Here is a 24095-nt window from a genome sequence, read left to right on the forward strand (position 1 = left end):
TTCTTGTATATGCATAAATAAAATAAATAAATTGCTATTCTCTTGCCTTGTTCCCCCCCCCCCCCCCCCAACTTATTTTATTTTTTTCAACACAATTTATACTTTAAGGCAAGTGGGTTTTTTCCCTATCACCTTGCCCGAAACGCTATGCATACTAGTGGCTTTAGGTATTGTATGTACTATCTCTATCTTCAAATCCAACATTGTAACTATGTATATACCTTTACCTGAATAAAAAATCAATCTATATCATTATAACCCCCATAACCCAAATGATCCTCCCCGTCACTCCTGCAGACACTACAGCCCCTTGTTAAGGCCCTGAAGCCTTTACCCCCAGCCATACCTGCAGGGACCCATGCTTCACACAGCCCCATGTTTATACCAGAAGAGAGGAATAGGACGAGCATTGACTATCAAGTTTGTCTGCAACTTCCTTGTATTATATCTGCTCATTCACAAAAGCAGGCACTTGGAAAAATAAACACTGACCTTTAAAGTATTTTTATTCCAAATTTAACAAAATAATTCCAGCTGAAAGAGCAAAAACTAAGCACTGAGACCTCAAACAGTCTCAATCAGAGTCAGCTGTCGCACGGCTCTACTCCAAAAACATATTGGCTACTTGTCTTTCCTCAAAAGTAAAATAAATTAAGACTTCTCAGCAAAGTAAGAAATATTGCTCCACTGCTCTTAATAAGAGTATTTTATTTTGAAATTTACTCCGGGAATTATATTTTTGATATAACCACTTGAGAATTTCACACTTGCTACTAAATTTTAAATCATTAAATGTGCAAATGAGCATTTATCAATAACTTTTGTGGCTTACCAAAATATTGCTAAAAAGTCTAGTTAATCCAAAACAAAAATGTAAATAATGAATGGGGGAAAATTTAATTTGGTTTGATGCGTATGTCTACCGACTAGAGTAAACTATTACTGTTAATGAAATAACTAAACGGATATAAACAAAAATATTGCAACTTTACTGACATTGCAATTTAGACACTTAAGATGTATTTAAATTCATATTCAGTTCACTTTTAATGCCACCATATTACTTGTAGTCAACACTTTGAATATTGTACTTGTATGACTGGAGGTAAAGGTACAATTTACATTGCAGTTGTGCAATGACTTGTTGAAAATAAAGATAACAATAACATTATTCACTTCACATTATCATATTGGAAGTTCTTCAATAAATTAAACTAACCACTTCAGTACACTGTCTTTTGGCACTTTACTGTACACACAGGTTTCAAGTCTTTAAATGTAATATTACACTATCTATGCTTCGTCTTGAGCCTCCTCTGCATGCGTGGTTTCCTCTTCAGATGGCTCCTCATCAACGTATTCCTCATCCTCCGCTGATGCCTCCTGATACTGCTGATACTCTGACACCAGGTCATTCATGTTGGACTCTGCCTCGGTAAATTCCATCTCGTCCATACCCTCCCCCGTGTACCAATGCAGGAAGGCTTTCCGCCGGAACATTGCTGTGAACTGCTCTGAAATCCGCTGTAGAAGAGGAAAACCCAGTTACAACATTTTAAGAGAATGCATCTTTATACCCTCTGTTACGATCCTAGCTCCTATTGTTGAATATAGGAGCCAGGATCTTATGCAGTGTGGTATACCTGTGGTTTATCTAAAGAATGTAAGGAACCGTTATAGTTATTTCATGCTACTGTGATATGCCCTGAATCTTATTACATTATAAATGGGAGAATTAAAAGTTAGTTATATATGTTTTGGTAAGAAAGGAGTATTTGCATCTGTTAAAAGTAAATGTTGATAATTTACACTTCAAATCGAAAATGGCAAGCATTTTAGTATCTGCCAGACGTAAGAGAATTTGGTATTCCTAGCTAGTTAAATACACCATGTTGATATGTTGTCTAGGATTTCTAGACAAAACATACCAACATGGTAATTACCTAAGTGTACTGTAGTTACAGGATGAGAGCTACACTCGTGGTGTCCCGTCTTCCCAGCACTCTGTCATATAACGCTTTGAAACTACTGACGGTCTTGGCCTCCACTACCTTCTCACTCAACTTGTTCCAACCGTCTACCACTCTGTTTGCGAAAGTGAATTTTCTTATATTTCTTCGGCATCTGTGTTTAGCTAGGTTTATATCTATGACCTCTTGTTCTTAAAGTTCCAGGTCTCGGGAAATCTTCCCTATTGATTTTATCAATTCCTGTTACTATTTTGTATGTAGTGATCATATCACCTCTTTCTTCTGTCTTCTAGTTTTGGCATATTTAATGCCTCTAACCTCTCCTCGTAGCTCTTGCCCTTCAGTTCTGGGAGCCACTTATTAGCATGTCTTTGCACCTTTTCCAGTTTGTTGATGTGCTTCTTAAGATATGGGCACCACACAACCGCTGCATATTCTAGCTTTGGTCTAACAAAAGTTGTGAACAATTTCTTTAGTATATCGCCATCCATGTATTTAAAAGCAATTCTGAAGTTAGAAAGCGTGGCATAGGCTCCTCGCACAATATTCTTTGTGTGGTCCTCAGGTGATAGAAAACTATCTAGAACCACCCCTAGATCTCTTTCTTTATCAGAATTCTTTAAAGATTAATTGAAGAGTGGCAATCAAGTATTGTACAAGAAGCTTGAGTAACAGTGTTTACAGCATGATCAGTTTACCAAGCCAGCATCAAAAGTACATTGCTGCTTCAGTTCAGGTCCCTCGCTATTTTTATCCGAATTTACCCGGGGGCCACTAACACTAGTAGCCTCAACGAAGACAGGAAGTGAGCAGCTTGTCAAAGGTTCACCCGCCTCCCCACTTGCTCTGATGATCTTTTCCCAGTTATGTTTTAAAAATTTAAGTTTTGGCATTTACAGCTTCAGTGGATAGGTCATTCCATGGGCTTATAACCCTGTGGGTTAAAAAGCGCGTCTTGTTCTCTGTCCAACACCGACTTGTTGAGCGTGACACCATTGCTCCTTGTTTGTGTTACATCTGACCTTTTGTAAGAAATTGTCAGGATCAACATCCTCCAACTTGTTCAGTATTTTAAAAGTTTCAAGGAGATCTGCCCTGTAATGCCTGGTTTGTAGCATTAGTTGTGTGGCACTACCATTCCTGATACGAGAGACGACTCGGCTTCGGAATGATTTTTGTTGCCCGGTGTTGCACTTTCTCCAGAGCAGCTATATCCTCCTGAAGACGAGGTCTCCATGCACGGATACAGTAATCCAAATGGGGGCGCACCTGTGAATTATAAAGTTGAATCGCTGCCTTCTTTTCCTTAACATAAAAGGTACACTTGATTGTTCAAAGGGTTTGGTCAGCTTTTCTTACTGCTGCTCCTACCTGTTGTGCATTTAACTTTCAGTGAATGGTGGATCCTGACTTCAAGGTCCTTTTTTTATCCCTCTGCTGTAATGTAAGGCATTGATTTAGCAGTTGTGGCATGGCTCTTTATGCCCAACATGCAAGGTCTTGCATTTGTCGATATCAAAAAGCACTTGCCCGGACCACTTGTGGAGTGTATGAAGATCTGTCTAAAGCTCCAATATCATCATTTCCCACTTTATGATAAAGTGCTTCAAACTCACACTGTATCTTGTGTTATCCACTCCCCCAATATATGTGCCTAAGCAAGGCAACTTCACCCTTGTATCATGGTCATTATGTTCAACACAAACTTTCTTACAATGTACCTGTTAATATTCTTCAAATTTTGCTACAAATTACTTAAAATTATCTGTTAGATTAAGGACCTGCCAAAATGCTATGCGTGTTAGTGACTTTGCAAAAATGTAAAAACATCAATGCTATATGCTCTCATAAACCCAATGTACCTTCTTAATAATAAAGCGGGAAACTCCAATTTCGCCACTTTACCAATTAAATGACTGACCCCCTTTTCCTTAAAGTCAAAGGTACGCTCGATTATTCCTAGGGTTTGAATACTATTTTGACTGCCGCTCCCACTTCTGCGACTTTCAGTGAATAATAGATTTTAACTCCAAGGTCTTTTTTTCATCAATCTGCTGCAAGGTAATGCTGTTAATTTGGTAGTTGTGACGTGGATTGTTTTGCCCCCCACTCAATGTCTTGCATTTACAGTATCAATATTAAAAAGCCTTTGCCAGTCTTCTGCTTGTTGTGCAGTTCATGTAGATAGAACCTCTTTGTAAGAGTCTCATTTTCACTTCCCACTTTACCATAAATCTTAACGTGTCATCTGCAAATTTAATAGTGTGGTTTGTAATATTCTCATCTATGTCACTATGTATATGACAAAAATGGTTGGCCCCAAAATGGACCTCTGTGGCACCCCCACTTATCACATTTCTCCAGTCAGATTAATTCCCATTTAGCAAGACTCCTTGTTTTCTTTGTTTTAACCATTGTTTTATCCATTCCAGTATTCTCCCCATTTATTCCGTGTGGCTGTAATTTCCTTGTTAGTCTTTCATGTGATACCTTGTCAAAAGCTTTAGCAAAGTCCGTGAAACTACATCTACCGAAAGTCCTTTGTCTGAATAGCTGGTTATCGTTTCCAAAAATGTGAGCAGGTTTGTAAGGCAGGATCTATTTTTAACAAACCCATGTTGTGTTGATTTTATATGATTGTTTACTGAAAGATGGTGAATAATTCCCTTCCCTCCCTTAGGATTCTCTCCAGGAGCTTGCAGACGAGTGATGTCAAGCTGAATGGACGGTAGTTTTCTGCCTTTCTTGAAAATAGGGGCAACATTTGCACATTTCCAATCTAGGAGAACTATCCCTCCAAAGATTTTTTTTTTTAATGTATACAAGAGTTGTTACATTCTTGTAGAGCCACTAGTACACGAAGCGTTTTGGGCAGGTCCCTGGAATACGATCCCCGCCGCAAAGAATCGTTTTTACAACCAAGTACCCATTTTACTGTTCAGTTGAACAAGAGGCTACAGTTAATGATTTGCGCCCAGTAAATCCTCCCCGGCCAGAATACGAACCCATGACAAAGCGCTCGCGGAACGCCAGGCGAGTGTCTTACCACTACACCACGGAGACTGTTCTTTTTTTCTGAAAAGGTGCTTCAATGGTAGGCATAGTTCATTTGCCAGTTCCTTTACAACTTTGGATTGAATTTAGTCCACACCTGGGGCTTTTGAATCTTTTTGTTTGTCAATGCTCTTCCAGATTATGTCGCACGTTATAGGTATATACACTAATTTTGGTTTCAGGACAAAAGGCGAAAAGGTCACACTATAACAATTTATTTGAAGTACCTATGTTTAACAGTTGCAAATTGCATTTGAATTTAAGAATTTAATTGAATTCCAAGTCAGTAAGACAGGAATGAATGGCAATTTAAGCTGTGACCAATGCCAGACATTGTAGGAAAACTATACAACTGGATACCCAGCAAAACTATACAACTGGATACCCAGCAAAACTATACAACTGGATACCCAGCAAAACTATACAACTGGATACCCAGCAAAACTATACAACTGGATACCCAGCAAAACTATACAACTGGATACCCAGCAAAACTATACAACTGGATACCCAGCAAAACTATACAACTGGATACCCAGCAAAACTATACAACTGGATACCCAGCAAAACTATACAACTGGATACCCAGCAAAACTATACAACTGGATACCCAGCAAAACTATACAACTGGATACCCAGCAAAACTATACAACTGGATACCCAGCAAAACTATACAACTGGATACCCAGCAAAACTATACAACTGGATACCCAGCAAAACTATACAACTGGATACCCAGCAAAACTATACAACTGGATACCCAGCAAAACTATACAACTGGATACCCAGCAAAACTATACAACTGGATACCCAGCAAAACTATACAACTGGATACCCAGCAAAACTATACAACTGGATACCCAGCAAAACTATACAACTGGATACCCAGCAAAACTATACAACTGGATACCCAGCAAAACTATACAACTGGATACCCAGCAAAACTATACAACTGGATACCCAGCAAAACTATACAACTGGATACCCAGCAAAACTATACAACTGGATACCCAGCAAAACTCTACTGTCTTACAATGTAACACCGAGTGTAATTTTGTAGATTATTATTGCACATTTTTCATAGAAAAACTTTTGAGAGTTTATAATGTGAGGAAAGTTTAGGATCTGGCAATCAACACACGGGGATAACTGAGCAGAGGCGAGAGATCAGTTTGTGGAATTCAATTTAGATAAGTGCCACAATGTTCATGAAAGTACACCTTCAGCCTTCAAACTGTGCAAAAATTATTCAAAATTGTTGCAAGGAGACCGAGGTGATCTCCATAGTAAGTTGTTGTCAGAGGAACACATGCAGGATATCGTCAGAGGTTCACATCCTACAGTTTATAATTTCAGAATTCCCTCAAAACCCAATAGATGAAGAAATGTTTCAAGCATTGTTCATGGCACAAATGAGACCTAAGCTAGATTATGCAACAGTCTTGTCCACACCTCAAAATGGACCTAAAGTAACAATTGTTAACCATTCTAAATGGCACCATTTCCATTTTATTTATTTACCAAATACTGCATTAATTGTCAAAAACAAAAGCACAAGCCACTTAAAAATACGAGTATTTTGTTTGTCTAAAAGTGGCTATACATACAAATATTTACTGTACACAACTTGCCTTAAAGATCTCTTGTATCGCGGTAGAATTACCAATGAATGTGGAAGACATCTTCAGGCCCTTGGGTGGAATATCACATACAGCAACCTTCACATTGTTTGGAATCCACTCCACAAAATAGCTGAAACAGAATTACATGTTCAAGGCAACTTTCGGAGAAAAATATCAACAGCAATATTTTAGAAGTTCATAGGAGGGAGAATTATCAGGGAAAAGCACCAAGCCATTATGACTATATAGCACTTGGGTAGGATCAGGATAAAGGAATGGTGTCCAACCACTTGGACAGTCAGGGATTGAACGCGACCTGCTTGAGCCGAGACCATCGCTCTACCGACCAGCCCAAGTGGTTGGGCCAATTGGTCAATGTATGGAAGGAGCTGAAAATACTGCATACCCTTACGCACACTACACAAGTACAAATACCACAAACTATTGGCATCTTAAAATAGCCTGATCTCAAATATTACATTAAAAATTAGATTTATTTGAAAATAAGAATTAGAAAAATTATCCTTAGAAATGCTGGTCTACCATGTTCACCAAGATGCTACCACTTGGGGAATGGTGGTAAGGGGGGGGGGCTCGGGCAGGAATGGTGGTAAAGGGAGGCGGTCACAGGAAGGAATGGTAGTAAGGGAGGTGGTCGCATGCAGGAATGGCTATTAGGGAGGCGGTCGCGGGCAGGAATGGTTAAGGCAGGCGGACGCGGATGGGAGCGGTGGTAAGGGAGGTGGACGTGGGTGGGAATGGTCAAGAGGGATGAGGGAGAGGGGTGTCTTTCTGGAGACTGACCAATGGGCTAAGAAGAACATTTTAAATGCAATGCCAAAAATTTTAACAAATGCCATTGGGTTACACTAAACAATTGCAGCCTTAAGATCGGCGTCAATCAAGTACCAAGCATTGCAAGTCGAGTGTCAATAAACACTGCGGAATTCTCCATAGAAAACTTTACTCAATTACTTAAACATTCACATATTCATATTTTAACTGTTTAAATCCAGTAGGAAGAGGAATTGAAAATAGTTAACAATTTAGTCTGAACAAACATTGCATCCATAAAATGAACAAATTGACAAGGGCGGTGACGAGGGTTTGAACCTACGAGCGAGAGGATCCCAGACGGTGTCTTGATCAACCGAGCTACGACATGGTAAGAGAATGGTAAAAGTCACGGCTCTTGTGGATCTGTTCATGTGATGCATCACGCTATTGTGATTTCTGTGTGTAAAGGCATCCATATCCCAACCAAGACATTTTTTACCAAGTAAAAAATTTATTATTTTTGGTTAATGATGAATGCTATTAATTGTACAGATTACCGTCATAGTAACCCACTATTATGCCACCCCCATCTTCTGAATACTAATGCCTTTATTCACTACTTCTAATGCCATTATTCACAAGCAACAATAAACTCAAACTTATAAACAAAAAATCTCTTTGAATGGTTAACAAAAATTCAAAATATTACAATATTAAAAACTAAACTGTGACCAGTCTAATTTGTCTTATATTACTTTTTCTGCACTTGTGCTTGTTTAAATAAATGACATCACTAAGCAGATACTCGAGGACAGGAGGTTTAACAGTCATTATGGCACCAGTCACACGAGGAAAGGTTCCCCCCCCAAGCCAGGTTTACTGCGAGAACCCAGCCAACAGTCAACCTTTCTTGACATTATATGAAGCATCAAACCTTTGGATTTTTACACCCTACCTGGAATTTTTGTTCTGGACTGCTAACATCTGTTCATCTACTTCTTTCATAGACATCTTTCCTCTGAAGATGGCAGCAACAGTGAGATAGCGACCATGACGAGGATCACACGCAGTCATCATGTTCTTGCTGTCAAACATCTGTTGTGTCAACTCGGGAACTGATAGAGCTCTGTAACTCTGCGACCTGTTGACAACAAAATTATTATAGTAAAAAATGGAACACAAACAGTTTTGCTAAGAGTTTATTTATTACAAGATATGGTTTTTACATTGGCAGGGAAAGGAAGCCTGCAAGGCTTATCGAGATCCCTAAGAAACAACCGACTCTCCTCGGGATCAACTGGACAACACTGTCCAACTTTCAGGTGCCTATTCACTGCTAGGAGAACAGGTGATTCAAGTGCAACGTGCCAAAAATATTCCACCTACAGTATGTGGAAATTTAACCCGGAACCATATAGTTGTGAGCCAACAACAGTGACCACCATACTACAAGACACTCTTTCCAACATATTTAAAGAGCATCACACCTCTAGTCCATCAGCCACTGAAAGCTGTTCAGCAAGGAGCAGCTGCTGGGTAAGTGTAGGAAAGAAAAAAAGTAGAAAAGAAGCATATCTCTAAAAATGAAGGACTTGAGAAGCACAGTGGGCAATTCAACCTGACCTCCTACAAAGAACGTCACATTTCCATTGTATGCATTACACAAGGCAAAAATTTTTGTACTAGATACTGGAAGCGGCTCACAAAAGTGACGTACTGTCCCGTTTTCTGTTTTGAATCCTCTGGTAGGTTAGGAAAGGACACTTTAAATTTACCGTTTTCTTGACGTTGGGAAAACTTAGGACGACGGACTGGGTGATTGGATGCAGACAGCCTGCAGCTGTGTCTTCTGGCAGCATGATCTAGTTCCAATTCCCCTCCTCCGTCACAGCTGCTGTGTCTTCAGGCAGCATGATCTAGTTCTAATTCCCCTCCTCCGTCACAGCTGCTGTGTCTTCAGGCAGCATGATCTAGTTCTAGTTCCCCTCCTCCGTCACAGCTGCTGTGTCTTCAGGCAGCATGATCTAGTTCCAATTCCCCTCCTCCGTCACAGCTGCTGTGTCTTCAGGCAGCATGATCTAGTTCCAATTCCCCTCCTCCGTCACAGCTGCTGTGTCTTCAGGCAGCATGATCTAGTTCTAATTCCCCTCCTCCGTCACAGCTACTGTGTCTTCAGGCAGCATGATCTAGTTCTAGTTCCCCTCCTCCGTCACAGCTGCTGTGTCTTCAGGCAGCATGATCTAGTTCCAATTCCCCTCCTCCGTCACAGCTGCTGTGTCTTCAGGCAGCATGATCTAGTTCCAATTCCCCCCCTCCGTCACAGCTGCTGTGTCTTCAGGCAGCATGATCTAGTTCTAGTTCCCCTCCTCCGTCACAGCTGCTGTGTCTTCAGGCAGCATGATCTAGTTCTAGTTCCCCTCCTCCGTCACAGCTGCTGTGTCTTCAGGCAGCATGATCTAGTTCTAATTCCCCTCCTCCGTCACAGCTGCTGTGTCTTCAGGCAGCATGATCTAGTTCTAGTTCCCCTCCTCCGTCACAGCTGCTGTGTCTTCAGGCAGCATGATCTAGTTCTAATTCCCCTCCTCCGTCACAGCTGCTGTGTCTTCAGGCAGCATGATCTAGTTCTAGTTCCCCTCCTCCGTCACAGCTGCTGTGTCTTCAGGCAGCATGATCTAGTTCTAGTTCCCCTCCTCCGTCACAGCTGCTGTGTCTTCAGGCAGCATGATCTAGTTCCAATTCCCCTCCTCCGTCACAGCTGCTGTGTCTTCAGGCAGCATGATCTAGTTCTAATTCCCCTCCTCCGTCACAACTGCTGTGTCTTCAGGCAGCATGATCTAGTTCTAGTTCCCCTCCTCCGTCACAGCTACAGCATTATACCATCAACACTCGTGTATCCCAACATTTCAGATTTTTTTTATACTTGCTATTCAAACTGTGAATGGTGGCCATGTCCACCACTACTGGTTGTAAGCTCATTCCATTTCTTTACCCCTCACTGACTGGCAAGGAAATTAGAAGAACATGGAATAAATGGTAAAATACTAGAATGGACAAAACTATAGTTAAAAAGGAAACAGTGTCATCCTAAATGGAAATTAACCAGACTGGAAAAAATGTGGCGAGTGGAATGCTGCAAAGTTCCAGCTTGTGACAATCTTCTACGTCACGTACAAAAATGACTTGAGTATATTACGAACTGCATTATCAAATTACCAGATGACTAACATCTATGGTAAAATAAGAAGTAAAAATTGTATTGAGGCTTTACAAAGAGGCTTTACAAACAACTCCGTAAATGGTGAGAAGATTGGCAAACTGAAAAACGTATGATCTTGCATGTAATGTAGAGCATAATATCTGCTTGATTGATACCTGCTGGATGGGGTTCTGGGAGTTGTACTACTCCCCAAGCCTGGCCCGAGGCCAGGCTTGACTTGTCAGAGCTTGGTCCACTAGGCTGTTGCATGGAGCAGCTTGCAGGCCCACATATCCACCACAGCCTGGTTGGTCCAGCACTCCTTGGAGAAAATGATCTAGTTTTCTCTTGAAGATGTCCACGTTTGTTCCAGCAATATTTCTTATGCTCGCTGGGAGTACGTTGAACATCCATGACCTCTGATGTGTACATAGTGTTCTCTGATTGTGCGTATGGCACCCTTGCTCTTCACAATACACATCACATTTATCAAAACACCACCCTGCAGCTGGTTGATGAAGAAAAGTACTCAAGAGTTAGAATCCACCAGTCATTGAAATTTTCACAGCAAGTGGGAGCTGCAGCAAGGAGAAGCCAATCAAACCCTAGGAAATCGAACCAAACCTTTGACTTCAAGGAAAAGAAAGCGAAAGCTGTGATTCAACTGTACGAGTCTCTGGTGCACCCACATCTGGACAACGGCATTCAAGCACAGAAACCGCTCATTCAAAAGTGATGTATCACAGCAACAAAAACCATCCCAGAACTAGTCAACTCACACCAGGAACAGTTGAGGCCACAGGACTAATAATACAAACAAGACATAACAGGGCTGGTGTCATCAAACTTTTAAAATACTTGAGAAGTTGGAGGATATTAATCTAGACCACTTCGAGGTCAAATGTAATGCATACACGGGGCAACAGCTTCAAGCTCAACAAGCCACAAATAAAACTGAAAAAGGCAGAGGTTTGCAACTAGATTAGTGCCAGAGCTCAGAGGGTTAAAGTGTGGACCTCATAACCTTGGACAGAAGATATAGAGGAAGTATGTTAACATACTTCCTCTATATCTATATATCATAGCTGGCAACAAAACTAAGAAATGTAAGGAAATATTGGTACCCTGTACAGGTGGTCTACAAGTGGAGTGCACTGAAGTTGTGGAAGCCACCTCCATCCACAACTTTAAGGAGATGTTCAGTAAAGACTTTGAACATTAGAATAGTAAAGCTTAAATACAACAGGTACAACAAGGTTAGTAAGTGAGGCATAAAAGTCTAGACCTCACTTCTCTAGTCACTGATAGGTAAGTAGGACAGAAAACTGAAAATTATTATTTACCTATAATGTTTCAAACCCATGGAACTGCCTACATGTCAAAGTTGTAAATACCAAGACATTACAGTACTTTAGTTCACAATTTAGCTGTAGAAAACCCTCTGGAACAATGTGGGGGGGGGGGGGGGGGATAACCTTTGACAAGCCACCCGATTCCTGTCCCCATCGAGGCCACTGGGGAGAACAGTGACTCAGATACATGCAGATAATTTTTCATGCAGATGTCACACAGGAATCTTTCACGCGTGCATAAAAGTAGGCACGCCAGTCCTTCAGGCTGGTCTTCTTTCCTTATCTTTTTATTCTCAACCAGAACTCTTATGTGCACCTGTCGCCTTTCTTCCCCGACTTACTCTATTCTCAACTTTTATGATACAATTACTATCACTTACAAAGCCCAGGTATTACACTACCTAACCACTAACACCCATAATCCCTACTTCACACCCTAAATCTCATGTTTACTTTAGGATTTTCTTTTAAATTATTATTGTAATAATTGCTACTTAGGTCTATTAATAATAATATTGGCATGGTATTCCTGAAAGCATATCACGTACTGTTTAACAGTACAAGAGAATAATCAACACAAATATAACCTACCCTCTGGAAGTGAGAGGAGCAAATCCTGGCATAAAGAAGTGGAGGCGAGGGAAGGGGACCATGTTGACCGCAAGCTTGCGCAGATCTGCATTCAACTGGCCGGGAAACCTCAGACATGTTGTAACACCAGACATGGTCACCTGGCCAAGAGTAACGGCATTACACCACTGAAGGCAACACTTGCCCTTAAGTATCTCAAGCAACATGCAACAATAAGCAAAAATTACCTAACTTAGCAGCCACAAAGGTAAACAATGCACAATGTATAACAAAAACTCAAGAATATTCATTATAATGTCTGGAGAAATACAACCAAGCAAGAGGCAAAGTCACACCATAACTATTGTGCACAAATGACATAACAGCTTGCACCTAACTTCTTCCCAAACTAAATTCTTGACATTGCCTTTATACTGTACTGTGTGGTCTGAAAAAAATACCGACCCATTGCACCCCAACCTTAAGAAGTTAAACAATTCGGCATGTACTGCCATTTTTACCCTATGTATCTTAACCCTTTTTCAGCAGCAGTGGTAGAATGGCCATACCAACCTATGCGTGGTAATATAAACAAAAAGAAACATTGTATGCAAAATTTAAGAAAAACCTAAGTGAATATTTAACATCTTTTACTCTCTGGAGGTGCTGTAAAAGGTTGCATGGTGGTTGTGTGGTCTGGTATCTGACAAAATACATGCTGACTTTGGTATAACTTTGGTGTGTGTCTCACACCGAAGGTATGAGACACACAACTCCCATGTCCTCACGAATATGGAAATATTGTATTTGCCGTCAAAACGTGATAAATATCGAATCTGATGAATACATAAGTTCCACAGTAAATCCAATAATTACTAAATATGTCTTTAAACAATCAAATCTCTTAACTTTTAGCATTATAAAGAGAATGAATTATTAATCATTTGGTGCTTATTTAATGCAACTTTAAAATTTACAGCAATTTATTATTCACAATTCCTAACAAGAGTCGAGTGTTCTCCTTACCGAGACTAGGTGGTTGAGATCACCATAAGAGGGAGACGTGAGCTTGAGTGTTCTGAAGCAGATATCATAGAGCGCTTCGTTATCGATGCAGAAGGTTTCGTCGGTGTTCTCTACCAGTTGGTGCACAGAGAGGGTGGCGTTGTACGGCTCCACAACTGTATCAGACACCTCAATGGAGAAACAAATAAATTACACACGAATAAAGATAAGTGCACCATTTAATTATTTTTGTATGTCAGTACAGGGTACAGTGTTTAATATTAAAAACTAAAGGCTGGATAGCAGACAAAAGAAAATGAGAAAATCCATGGAAGCTGTGACGAGGATTTGAACCTATACGGTGGATATTCCCAGGCACACACCTTGGACAACTAGGCCTAGTTGTCCAAGATGTGTGCGTGGGAATACCCACCACATAGGTAAAAATCCTTATCATAGCTCCTACAGATTTTCCCACTGATACTTCACGTTAGTGTGATTTCCCCGTTTATTATGCATAGAAGAAAACAATTTAGCAAGTCAGCTCGCTAAAAAGTGTAACTTACTTTTGGACTAGGGATAACAGAAAACGTGTTCATAATCCTGTCGGGATATTCTTCACGGATTTTTGATATGAGAAGTGTACCCATCCCAGAGCCTGTTCCACCACCCAGCGAGTGAGTCAACTGGAAGCCCTGTAGACAGTCACAGTTCTCTGCCTCCTTTCTCATCACGTCCATAACAGAGTCCACCAATTCAGCTCCTTCTGTATAATGACCTTTGGCCCAGTTGTTGCCTACAATGACAAAGTAAGTAAAGGTTATAAAGCAGGAAACACGTTCACTACACATGGCTAGCCTTCACAGGTGTAACATTATACACAAGACACCTACAAGGATTTACCTCCTTATATAATGAACTGTACACTACATTTGTGCATGTTTCTAACCCATTATAATAAAGGGAAAATATTATTAATATTTTCTTTTCTAGCCACTGCACTGTGCAAAGCGCCTTTAGGCGCTCCGAGAGTTGTGCAATTTTTTTTTTAATTAGGCTATATTTTAACACTTTCGCCCGGGCATGACGCAGCATTGCGTCATCCGTTTACTGTCGGTAATGCCGGGGATGACGCAGCATTGCATCATCCACTTTAAATAATCGCCAAAAATCAGGTTTTTATCCGATTTTTTGGGGACTGGTTTTAAAATGCACGCCGATGTCTTCCCATTTTCTTTGTTGAGCCTCGTGGCCCTCAGGCGGCTTGGCACACGCCGTGGGCCCATTGTTTTCGCTCCACTGTTGTGACCAATGTTGCCTCCCCTACCATCTCAAACGTGTGAACATTTCGGCTATTTTCCGTGGCTATATTTCTTACTGCGGCTTTCGAAATTATCTACGCTTACTCCACGATGGATAGTGATCATGAACAAGGCCCTTCCAGGAAGAAAATTGCGAAAGAAAGGCTTGAAAAGGGCGGGAATTGGGAGTGTAGCTGGAAGGCGTCTGAGCGCTCACTTGCGGCTAACGCGTGGCCCGTCTTCAACTCGTCGGCGGTTGGAGCGTGACCAGGTTTTTTATTTTATATGCTAATGTTCCTCAAGAGAATTCTATTGCGAACCCATTGATACCAAAATGAAAGACCTAGGACGAAAATTGAGGTGACCAGAGTGAAAATAGTGAAAACATTTTATCGTGTTTGCGCGCTCCTGGGTAACTCGTTCGCACTTTCTTTGTTTGCTGCGGGTAATTAGCCGGGCTTTTGGAGTTTATATGCATTTAGTGCTGTAGAGAATTCTATTGCGATCACAATGATACAAAATTTAATCTCGTAGGACGAGAATTAAGGTGACAAAGTTGAAGAGAGTATACACTTTTCAGAATTTACGCGCACTCCCGTGACACCCTGGGTCCCATATCGCACAGTTGAGGGGTGGCGCGCGGGGTGTGCGAAAGTGTTAATGTTTTTTAATGTTTTCATTACTCTGTGTTTTGAAATGAAAATAGTTGAGTTTGGAAACATTTTGACATTAACTTTACCTTAATATTTATAAAAACGACAAAAATATGTCCTTGACAATTGCACCAAGATGTTTTTGCCGAAACCAGGTGAGCAGTGCAGGGGTTAGTGGATGTGTTGAGCTCAAGCTAAAAATTTAAGTCAACAAACAACTCTCGGATGATTTGAGAAAAAATCTGGGAAATATACAGAACATTTTTAAATTGCTGTATGAGCTTGGTTATCCAAAGACTACTGAACCAATAATTTGGGTTATCAGGCTAAAACCGCATTTGAATAATTTGTCAAAATGGGAGGTGAATTTTCTTGAATATGGGAGGTGTAAAACAATTTAGAGCACAGGCTCTAAAACATCATGCTGAGACTGTACATCTGATATGTTCACTGGCAACTCACAGCACCTAGGAGGGCTCCAACTTTATTTTGTAGCAGTGACGTACTCTAAATTGTCTGTTTTATACCTCCCATATTCAAGATACCTTTCACTTCAAAGCACACTAAACGTCAACTGAAAGCAGTACATTTAAGAAAGTTTAGATATGCGTGACCTAAGACAATGGGTGACGATTCCAGCTGGCCACTGTACTCGCCTATTTATGCTTGCGGGGGTTGAGCTCTGGCTCTTTGGTCCCACCTCTCAACTGTGAATGCTGTATGATGCTGTCTCAAGGAGTGACATGAACCAATGATGTCGTCTAGAGCATAACAGGACAAGTTACCAGTAATGAGGCCATAGCAGGAACAAAGTACAAATTCCCTGTATTCTCTCAGTTTCAGAAATCCCCTTCTTTGAAAGGGAAAGTAGGTACCGAGCAGCACTTGAGGCAGGAAAACACAAGCGATTTGAATAGCAAGAACATTGTGATGGAAGCTCAGAATTTGTCAGTTCCCATAATCCATCTTTTCATTTTCCTGAGTGATGCTATGTTCACTTTGTGCTCACTAAATGTTAGGTCAGCTGTCATTCCCAGTTCCTTTACATATTGTTTGCCTTTTTATACGATTTGTGTATTGTTCCCTCTATTATCCTCAAGTTCATTTTTACCATATCTAATTATCTGGAATTTATAACTTTAAATCGCGTTATTTTCTGTTGCCTGGTCGAAGACATTATTGATATTAACTGCTTGTTTATCAGTGTCTTCTACATAGATACATTTCATGCTGATTTTTGTATCTGCTAAAAATGACAAGCTGTGACTTTTTCAGTGTCTGACATGTGAACAGGAATGAGAAAAAGTAGTGGTGCAAGATCCATGCCACAAACTTCATACTTCCTCTAAGTCTTATAAATTTCATAACTACCAATTTAAGCAAATAGGAAGACAGTAAGGGAGAGAAAAACTGTGGTAGTGATAGTCAAGTGGACATCATCCCCAGCTCAATGGCACCAACTTTAAGTAATAATCTCTGCACACATTATTTGGTACAGTAGCATCTTAACTGGAGCAAAGCAACTTTTTTTTACACAAAATCTGGTCACAGCCACAATGTTAAAGATTTACTGAAAATCTGTTCATGATGGTAATTACTGAACACCTACCAGCTCCACTTTGGCCAAAGACGAAATTATCAGGTCTGAAGATCTTGCCCATAGGCCCAGACCTAACCGCTTCCATTGTCCCCGGTTCAAGGTCCACAAGCACTGCTCGAGGTACGTAGCGGCCCCCTGCAAAACAAGATCAATAAAAACAATAATGTAATAGTGGCAAAAAATCTGCAGTAGACCTATTGGCCAATAAAACCTAAACTCCTATTTTCAGGCATGCATCCTTTATAAACACACTAAAAAGTTGTCAAGTTAATGATGCAAAAGAAAAATAGACAAATGAAATGGCAGCAGGTGAAGACACGCTGCCACTAGACAAGTATACCGAGATTTACCGACAATTATTGGAATACACGAGCGTGAGCACAAACACACATCAGCAACTTTCAGAACAAGAACACAGATTCAAGCTAAGGATACAAAAGTGCAGAAAAAAATTGACATTTTTCTTCTGCAAACAGAGTGGTAGATGGTTGGAACAAGTTAAGTGAGAAAGTTGTAGGCCAAAACCATCAGTAGTTTCAAAGCGTTATATGACGGTACTGTAAAGTGAAGATGGGACCCCAAAAGTGTAACTCTCATCCTATAACTACACATCCTGTAATTACACAAACACACTGAAAGACAAAAGAGCTATGAGGAGGTGTTAGTGGCAATAAATATGCCAAACTAGAAGATGGGGGGGGGGGGAAGGTGATATGTTCAAAATAGGAATGGGAATCTATAAAATTAATAGGGAAGAATTCCAGAGACCTAGAACTTCAAGAACAAGAGGTCATGGATTTAAACTCCCATAACTAATCAAAGTTACCGGAGAAATATGAAAATAACTTTTTGCAAAGAGTGGCAAACAGAACAAGCGAGGTGGTGGTGGCAGCCAAAACCGTCAGTAGTTTTAAAGTCTTATATGACAGTGCTGGGAAGACGGAACACCACGAGCATAGCTCATCCTGTAACTACACTCGGATAATTAAACTTGGGTACTGTACTGTAATTTTACACTTGGATAATTAATTTTTTACGATACAGCCACAGATTCATTCTACATATTGGAGAGATCGCTGGGTTGACGATGTATCAGGACCTAAAAAAAATGCTTTTGAGTGTGTCCCACACAAGAGTGTTTTGGAAACTGCAACATGCTGGAGGGGTGACAGGGAGACTGCTGACATGGATGAACAGTGTTCCAACTGGCAGATGAGGGCAGTAATTAGGAAAGTTACTAGCGGAGTACCACAGGGTTCAGTTCTTACACCAGTAATGTTCATTGTCTACATAAATGATCGACCAAAAGGAATACAGAATTATATGAACATGATTGCTGATGATGTTAAGCTACTAAATAAGATACGAAACCTAGATGATTCTCATGCCTTTCATATGGACCTAGATAAAATAAGTGCCTGCAGGACCATGTGATGTTCCAAGCATGTTTGAGAGAGAGCACCTTTTATGAGTAGTGCAATGCATGTTTCTGCTGTTTGGCTACATTAGGGGCAGGGTTTGTTACCTCGCATGCATTGTGGGTACTCAAGTGCATGCAAGAGCCCTCTGCCTTCCTTTTCCCTGCTTGCCCACCAGTCACTCCACTGCCATCTTGCCACGAAACACCCAGCCTCCTATCCCTAACAGCGCCTTTTTCTCTCATTGCCAGGTTAAGGATGGGGAGCACAAATGCTCTGCTTCTCTATACCACTTGAGGTGCAGAGCCTGCTCCTGAAAAAGGTTGCGAGCCTGAAAAAACCTGCTCCTCAATACCATTTGCACTCCTCACTCCCGCCCCTAGTACTCTATGTTTACTGGGCCAGTACAACTAGCTGAAGAGTGTGCCCTTCAGTTAGCCTTCTAACTCCTTCCTACACACCTTCAAAATTTCTCTGCCCCTTTAACACACCCAGCACTTTCTTACTGAACCCTCATTTGTACATTTAATTCCCACTTCCATACATTTTCTTGTCTCCAAAGTTATAGGCCCACCTATTTACCAACCCCATTACCTTTACAAATCCAAGTCAATTACTATTTTAAATGTCTTGCCCAATTTATTTTATTCGCCAATTGATCCAGTCTTGTGTTATTTTATATATATATTTCTAATCCCACTACAGCATTTTCTCGCAAAATCTCCAAAAATAACAATAACCGCATCTTGCAAGGCAGCTTCTTACTGTACTCCAGCTAAATTTTGTTGAATTTACCATTACCACGGAGTCAGTTACAACAAATCTACCTCCCTACTTTAATTTTCCCCTTAAGTCTTCATTGTATGGGCGTTTACTTAAATGATAATATTCATCAACAGCATCTTTAAGCAAGTGGTGGAGACAAATGATTTCATCGTAATGCTGGGGAGAGGAAATAGGGCAGGAATGTTACAAATAAACATGGGATTAATTTTAATACTTAATTGGCGAGATAGTCCGAGATAAATATTGTTAATCTCTCTCAAAATCCATAAAGCAATTCGGTAACATGCATTCAAAGTGACCCAAGAACAATGTCAACATTTTATTTAAATGAAATTACGAAAGTGAAACCTAATGCAGCATTGGAGTTCAAATAGACATTACATGACAGTTTAGATATTCAAGTTAAAACAATAACCGATCATTCCAGCATACCCGAGGCCTCGTTGTAGTAGACGTTAATCCTCTCTAGCTGCATCACACTGTTTTCACCCACAGTGACGAACTGCCCCACTGGGTCGATGCCATGCTCATCGCTGATCACCTCCCAAAACTGCAACAATTTACACTGTGAGCAACAAAATCTAACACCATCTCCGAAGTTACATCATAAACATCTCAATTGGTGGCAATGAAACTAATGGTGACAACACACACAGAGATCACACTAACGTGATGCATCATATGAACAAATCCACAAGGGCCGTGACGAGGATTCGAACCTTTGATGATTTACCCTGTCGTTGCTCAGTCGATTAAGGCAGTGTCTGGGATGCTCCCGGACGCAGGTTCGAATCCTCGTCATGGCCCTTGTGGATTTGTTCATTTAATGGTGACAAGTACTGCACATATATCAATAATGCCAAGGTGTACAATATTCAAATGGAGAAATATTTTTCATGTAAATGCAATTGTTCAAATTTAAAATACAGTACATCAAACAGAACACTCGTCTCACTTCAAGCTTATTATTGAAGGTTCATATTGAATGTTAGAACCTCTTCACTTTTGGGAATCAGTTCAGTTTCAAGGTCATAGGGGTTTCTTTACCTACCACCTAAACCCCCATATGATTCAGGTAGGTTTCTTTACCTACCACCTAAACCCCCATATGATTCAGGTAGGTTTCTTTACCTACCACCTAAACCCCCATATGATCCAGGTAGGTTTCTTACCCCACCTCCTAAACCCTCATATGATCCAGGTAGGTTTCTTACCCCACCTCCTAAACCCCCATATGATCCAGGTAGGTTTCTTACCCCACCTCCTAAACCCCCATATGATCCAGGTAGGTTTCTTACCCCACCTCCTAAACCCCCATATGAGGAACTTCAATTATGCTGGGTTAGCAATGAGTTCTTGCGGGTCAAGGAGCATTTAATCTGAATTTGCACATGCTGAGTATATGCACAAACAAATTCCCAGCTTATGTATAGCATGTATACAATAGTGGCCTCACCCGTTGAACTACCAGAGGGTAGCTTTATTATTATAATTATTTTCTACCACAGACGTAGCCACACATATACACTGCTAACCAGCATATATACATTTTCTTCTGTCCTCCCTGGATAGGGTTAGAGATGTGTTAAAGATATAGTCCAGAGAGTAGTGGTGGTAAACCTTGGCCCAGCAGTCAACTCTTCCACTTGCAGAAGGGTGGCTACTCCTTCCTCCCCCCCCCCCCTACAACCCTTCCTTCACTGTGTCAGCATATGGTGACAGTTAATGTCCCCGAGGAGATGGGGGGGGGGGTGGAGGGGTAGTAGAGGGTGATGGAGGGGGGGTGGAGGGGTAGTAGAGGGTGATGGAGGGGGGGTGGAGGGGTAGTAGAGGGTGATGGGGGGGGGTGGAGGGGTAGTAGAGGGTGATGGGGGGGGGGGGGTGGAGGGGTAGTAGAGGGTGATGGGGGGGGGGGGGGTGGAGGGGTAGTAGAGGGTGATGGGGGGGGTGGAGGGGTAGTAGAGGGTGATGGGGGGGGGGGTGGAGGGGTAGTAGAGGGTGATGGGGGGGGGGGTGGAGGGGTAGTAGAGGGTGATGGGGGGGGGGGTGGAGGGGTAGTAGAGGGTGATGGGGGGGGGTGGAGGGGTAGTAGAGGGTGATGGGGGGGGTGGAGGGGTAGTAGAGGGTGATGGGGGGGGGGTGGAGGGGTAGTAGAGGGTGATGGGGGGGGTAGACGGGGAGAGAAGTAGAGGGTGACGGGGAGAGAAGTAGAGGGGTAGTAGAGGGTGATGGGGGGGGTAGACGGGGAGAGAAGTAGAGGGTGACGGGGAGAGAAGTAGAGGGTGATGGGGGGGTAGACGGGGAGAGAAGTAGAGGGTGATGGGGGGGTAGACGGGGAGAGAAGTAGAGGGTGATGGGGGGGGTAGACGGGGAGAGAAGTAGAGGGTGATGGGGGGGGTAGACGGGGAGAGAAGTAGAGGGTGATGGGGGGGTAGACGGGGAGAGAAGTAGAGGGTGATGGGGGGGTAGACGGGGAGAGAAGTAGAGGGTGATGGGGGGGTAGACGGGGAGAGAAGTAGAGGGTGATGGGGGGGTAGACGGGGAGAGAAGTAGAGGGTGATGGGGGGGTAGACGGGGAGAGAAGTAGAGGGTGATGGGGGGGTAGACGGGGAGAGAAGTAGAGGGTGATGGGGGGGTAGACGGGGAGAGAAGTAGAGGGTGATGGGGGGGTAGACGGGGAGAGAAGTAGAGGGTGATGGGGGGGTAGACAGGGAGAGAAGTAGAGGGTGATGGGGGGGTAGACGGGGAGAGAAGTAGAGGGTGATGGGGGGGTAGACGGGGAGAGAAGTAGAGGGTGATGGGGGGGTAGACGGGGAGAGAAGTAGAGGGTGATGGGGGGGTAGACGGGGAGAGAAGTAGAGGGTGATGGGGGGGTAGACGGGGAGAGAAGTAGAGGGTGAGGGGGGGTAGAGTGGAGAGAAGTAGAGGGTAGGGGTAGAATGGAGAGAAGTAGAGGGTAGGGGGTAGAATGGAGAGGAGTAGAGGGTAGGGATAGAGTGGAGAGAAGTAGAGGGTAGGGGTAGAATGGAGAGAAGTAGAGGGTAGGGGTAGAATGGAGAGAAGTTGAGGGTAGGGGGTAGAATGGAGAGAAGTAGAGGGTAGGGGGTAGAATGGAGAGAAGTTGAGGGTATGGGGTAGAATGGAGAGAAGTAGAGGGTAGGGGGTAGAATGGAGAGAAGTAGAGGGTAGGGGGTAGAATGGAGAGAAGTAGGGGGTAGAATGGAGAGAAGTAGAGGGTAGGGGGTAGAATGGAGAGAAGTAGGGGGTAGGGGGTAGAATGGAGAGAAGTAGAGGGTAGGGGTAGAATGGAGAGAAGTAGAGGGTAGGGGTAGAGTGGAGAGAAAGCTTTAACTTGTCTACAGCCCCATCACCACCCCCATGTTGACTCCCATCCTGACCACTAAGACATGCAGGGTAATGGCTGGCACAAAAGACTGACACTGTTGCGCAGGCCACGGTCTAAGTGCAAGTCAAGCTGCAGCATAAACACCTTGTATTACAGCCGGGGGTGAGAACGACGGCCATATTTCCCTGCCAACGCTCAGTGACATAATTCAACTCTTCAAAATATGACTATAATGTGTTTCAGGGGAAACTCGGCAGGCATGTCTGGTTTGCCAAGACTGGGGCAGCTGGCATTAGCCTGATAATTGGAGACTTGTCTCACGTGTACCAAGAGTCGGAAAGATGGCGACAATTGTTTATTTATTTATTTATTTATTTATGCATATACAAGAATGTACATAAGGAATGTGAGGATACAATTATGGTAATTACAGTCTTGTAAAGCCACTAGCACGCGCAGCGTTTCGGGCAGGTCCTTAATCTAAGAAAATTTTAAGGAGGTAAATACTTGCAAAATTTATAGACAAAAAAATGATAACAGATTACATGGAATGAAAAAAAAAAAGATGAGAGAAAATTATAGGTACAGTATATTAAAGCACATAGGTAGCTATGATTGATTGCAATGACAGCTTAAAATGGTAGTTGACAACAAATTGGTAGGCACAATACAGCAGAAACAATATAAGATTGATTGCAATGACAGCTTGAATGGTAGTTGACAAAAATTGGTAGTCACAATACAGCATATGGCTAGCACATAAAAGAAGACAGCAATGAACACAATGATAAGGTTGTTTGATATTACATAAAAATTAGGAGATTGGGTACCACTAGGTACAGAGCAAATTTAAAGCTCAGTGTAGGAAACTAAATAGATGAAGTTAGGTACTTTTTGGTTTTGCTTTTAAATAAGGCAAAAGTTTTACAGTTTTTCAATTCACTAGGGAGCGAGTTCCATAGACTAGGTCGAATTGCGCTATTGTGGCACAATATAATGTCCAATAACCTCCACACTTGCCAACCCTCCACAACCTGTTAATGTGAACTGGTGCCTGCACCTGTAAGGCCGCCCTGGCTCCCACAACACCCACCACCACCACCACAGTGACAGGTCAACTGGTGCCTGCACCTGTAAGGCCGCCCTGGCTCCCACAACACCCACCACCACCACCACAGTGACAGGTCAACTGGTGCCTGCACCTGTAAGGCCGCCCTGGCTCCCACAACACCCACCACCACCACCACCACAGTGACAGGTCAACTGGTGCCTGCACCTGTAAGGCCGCCCTGGCTCCCACAACACCCACCACCACCACCACCACAGTGACAGGTCAACTGGTGCCTGCACCTGTAAGGCCGCCCTGGCTCCCACAACACCCACCACCACCACAGTGACAGGTCAACTGGTGCCTGCACCTGTAAGGCCGCCCTGGCTCCCACAAC

At 42.3% G+C, this 24095-nt stretch overlaps 1 protein-coding gene across 2 annotated transcripts in view; it reads right to left on the minus strand.

Annotated features, from left to right (window-relative positions):
* Positions 1–492: 492 nt before the first annotated feature.
* LOC123752476 (tubulin beta-4B chain) overlaps positions 493–24095 on the minus strand; it is a 70026-nt gene continuing 46423 nt past the window's right edge. For both annotated transcript variants that reach the window (XM_069313428.1, XM_069313427.1), the window contains exons 2-9: positions 19737–19854; positions 17110–17235; positions 14113–14342; positions 13568–13735; positions 12563–12702; positions 8379–8564; positions 6656–6776; positions 493–1524 (exon numbers count right to left, since the gene is read on the minus strand). In XM_069313428.1, coding sequence (XP_069169529.1) covers positions 1294–1524; positions 6656–6776; positions 8379–8564; positions 12563–12702; positions 13568–13735; positions 14113–14342; positions 17110–17235; positions 19737–19854 — 1320 coding nt within the window. In that variant the 3' untranslated portion in view covers positions 493–1293. The remainder of the gene's footprint in view (positions 1525–6655; positions 6777–8378; positions 8565–12562; positions 12703–13567; positions 13736–14112; positions 14343–17109; positions 17236–19736; positions 19855–24095) is intronic.

The sequence above is a fragment of the Procambarus clarkii genome, chromosome 75 (assembly GCF_040958095.1).
Source record: "Procambarus clarkii isolate CNS0578487 chromosome 75, FALCON_Pclarkii_2.0, whole genome shotgun sequence".
NCBI classification, from domain to species: Eukaryota; Metazoa; Arthropoda; class Malacostraca; order Decapoda; family Cambaridae; genus Procambarus; species Procambarus clarkii.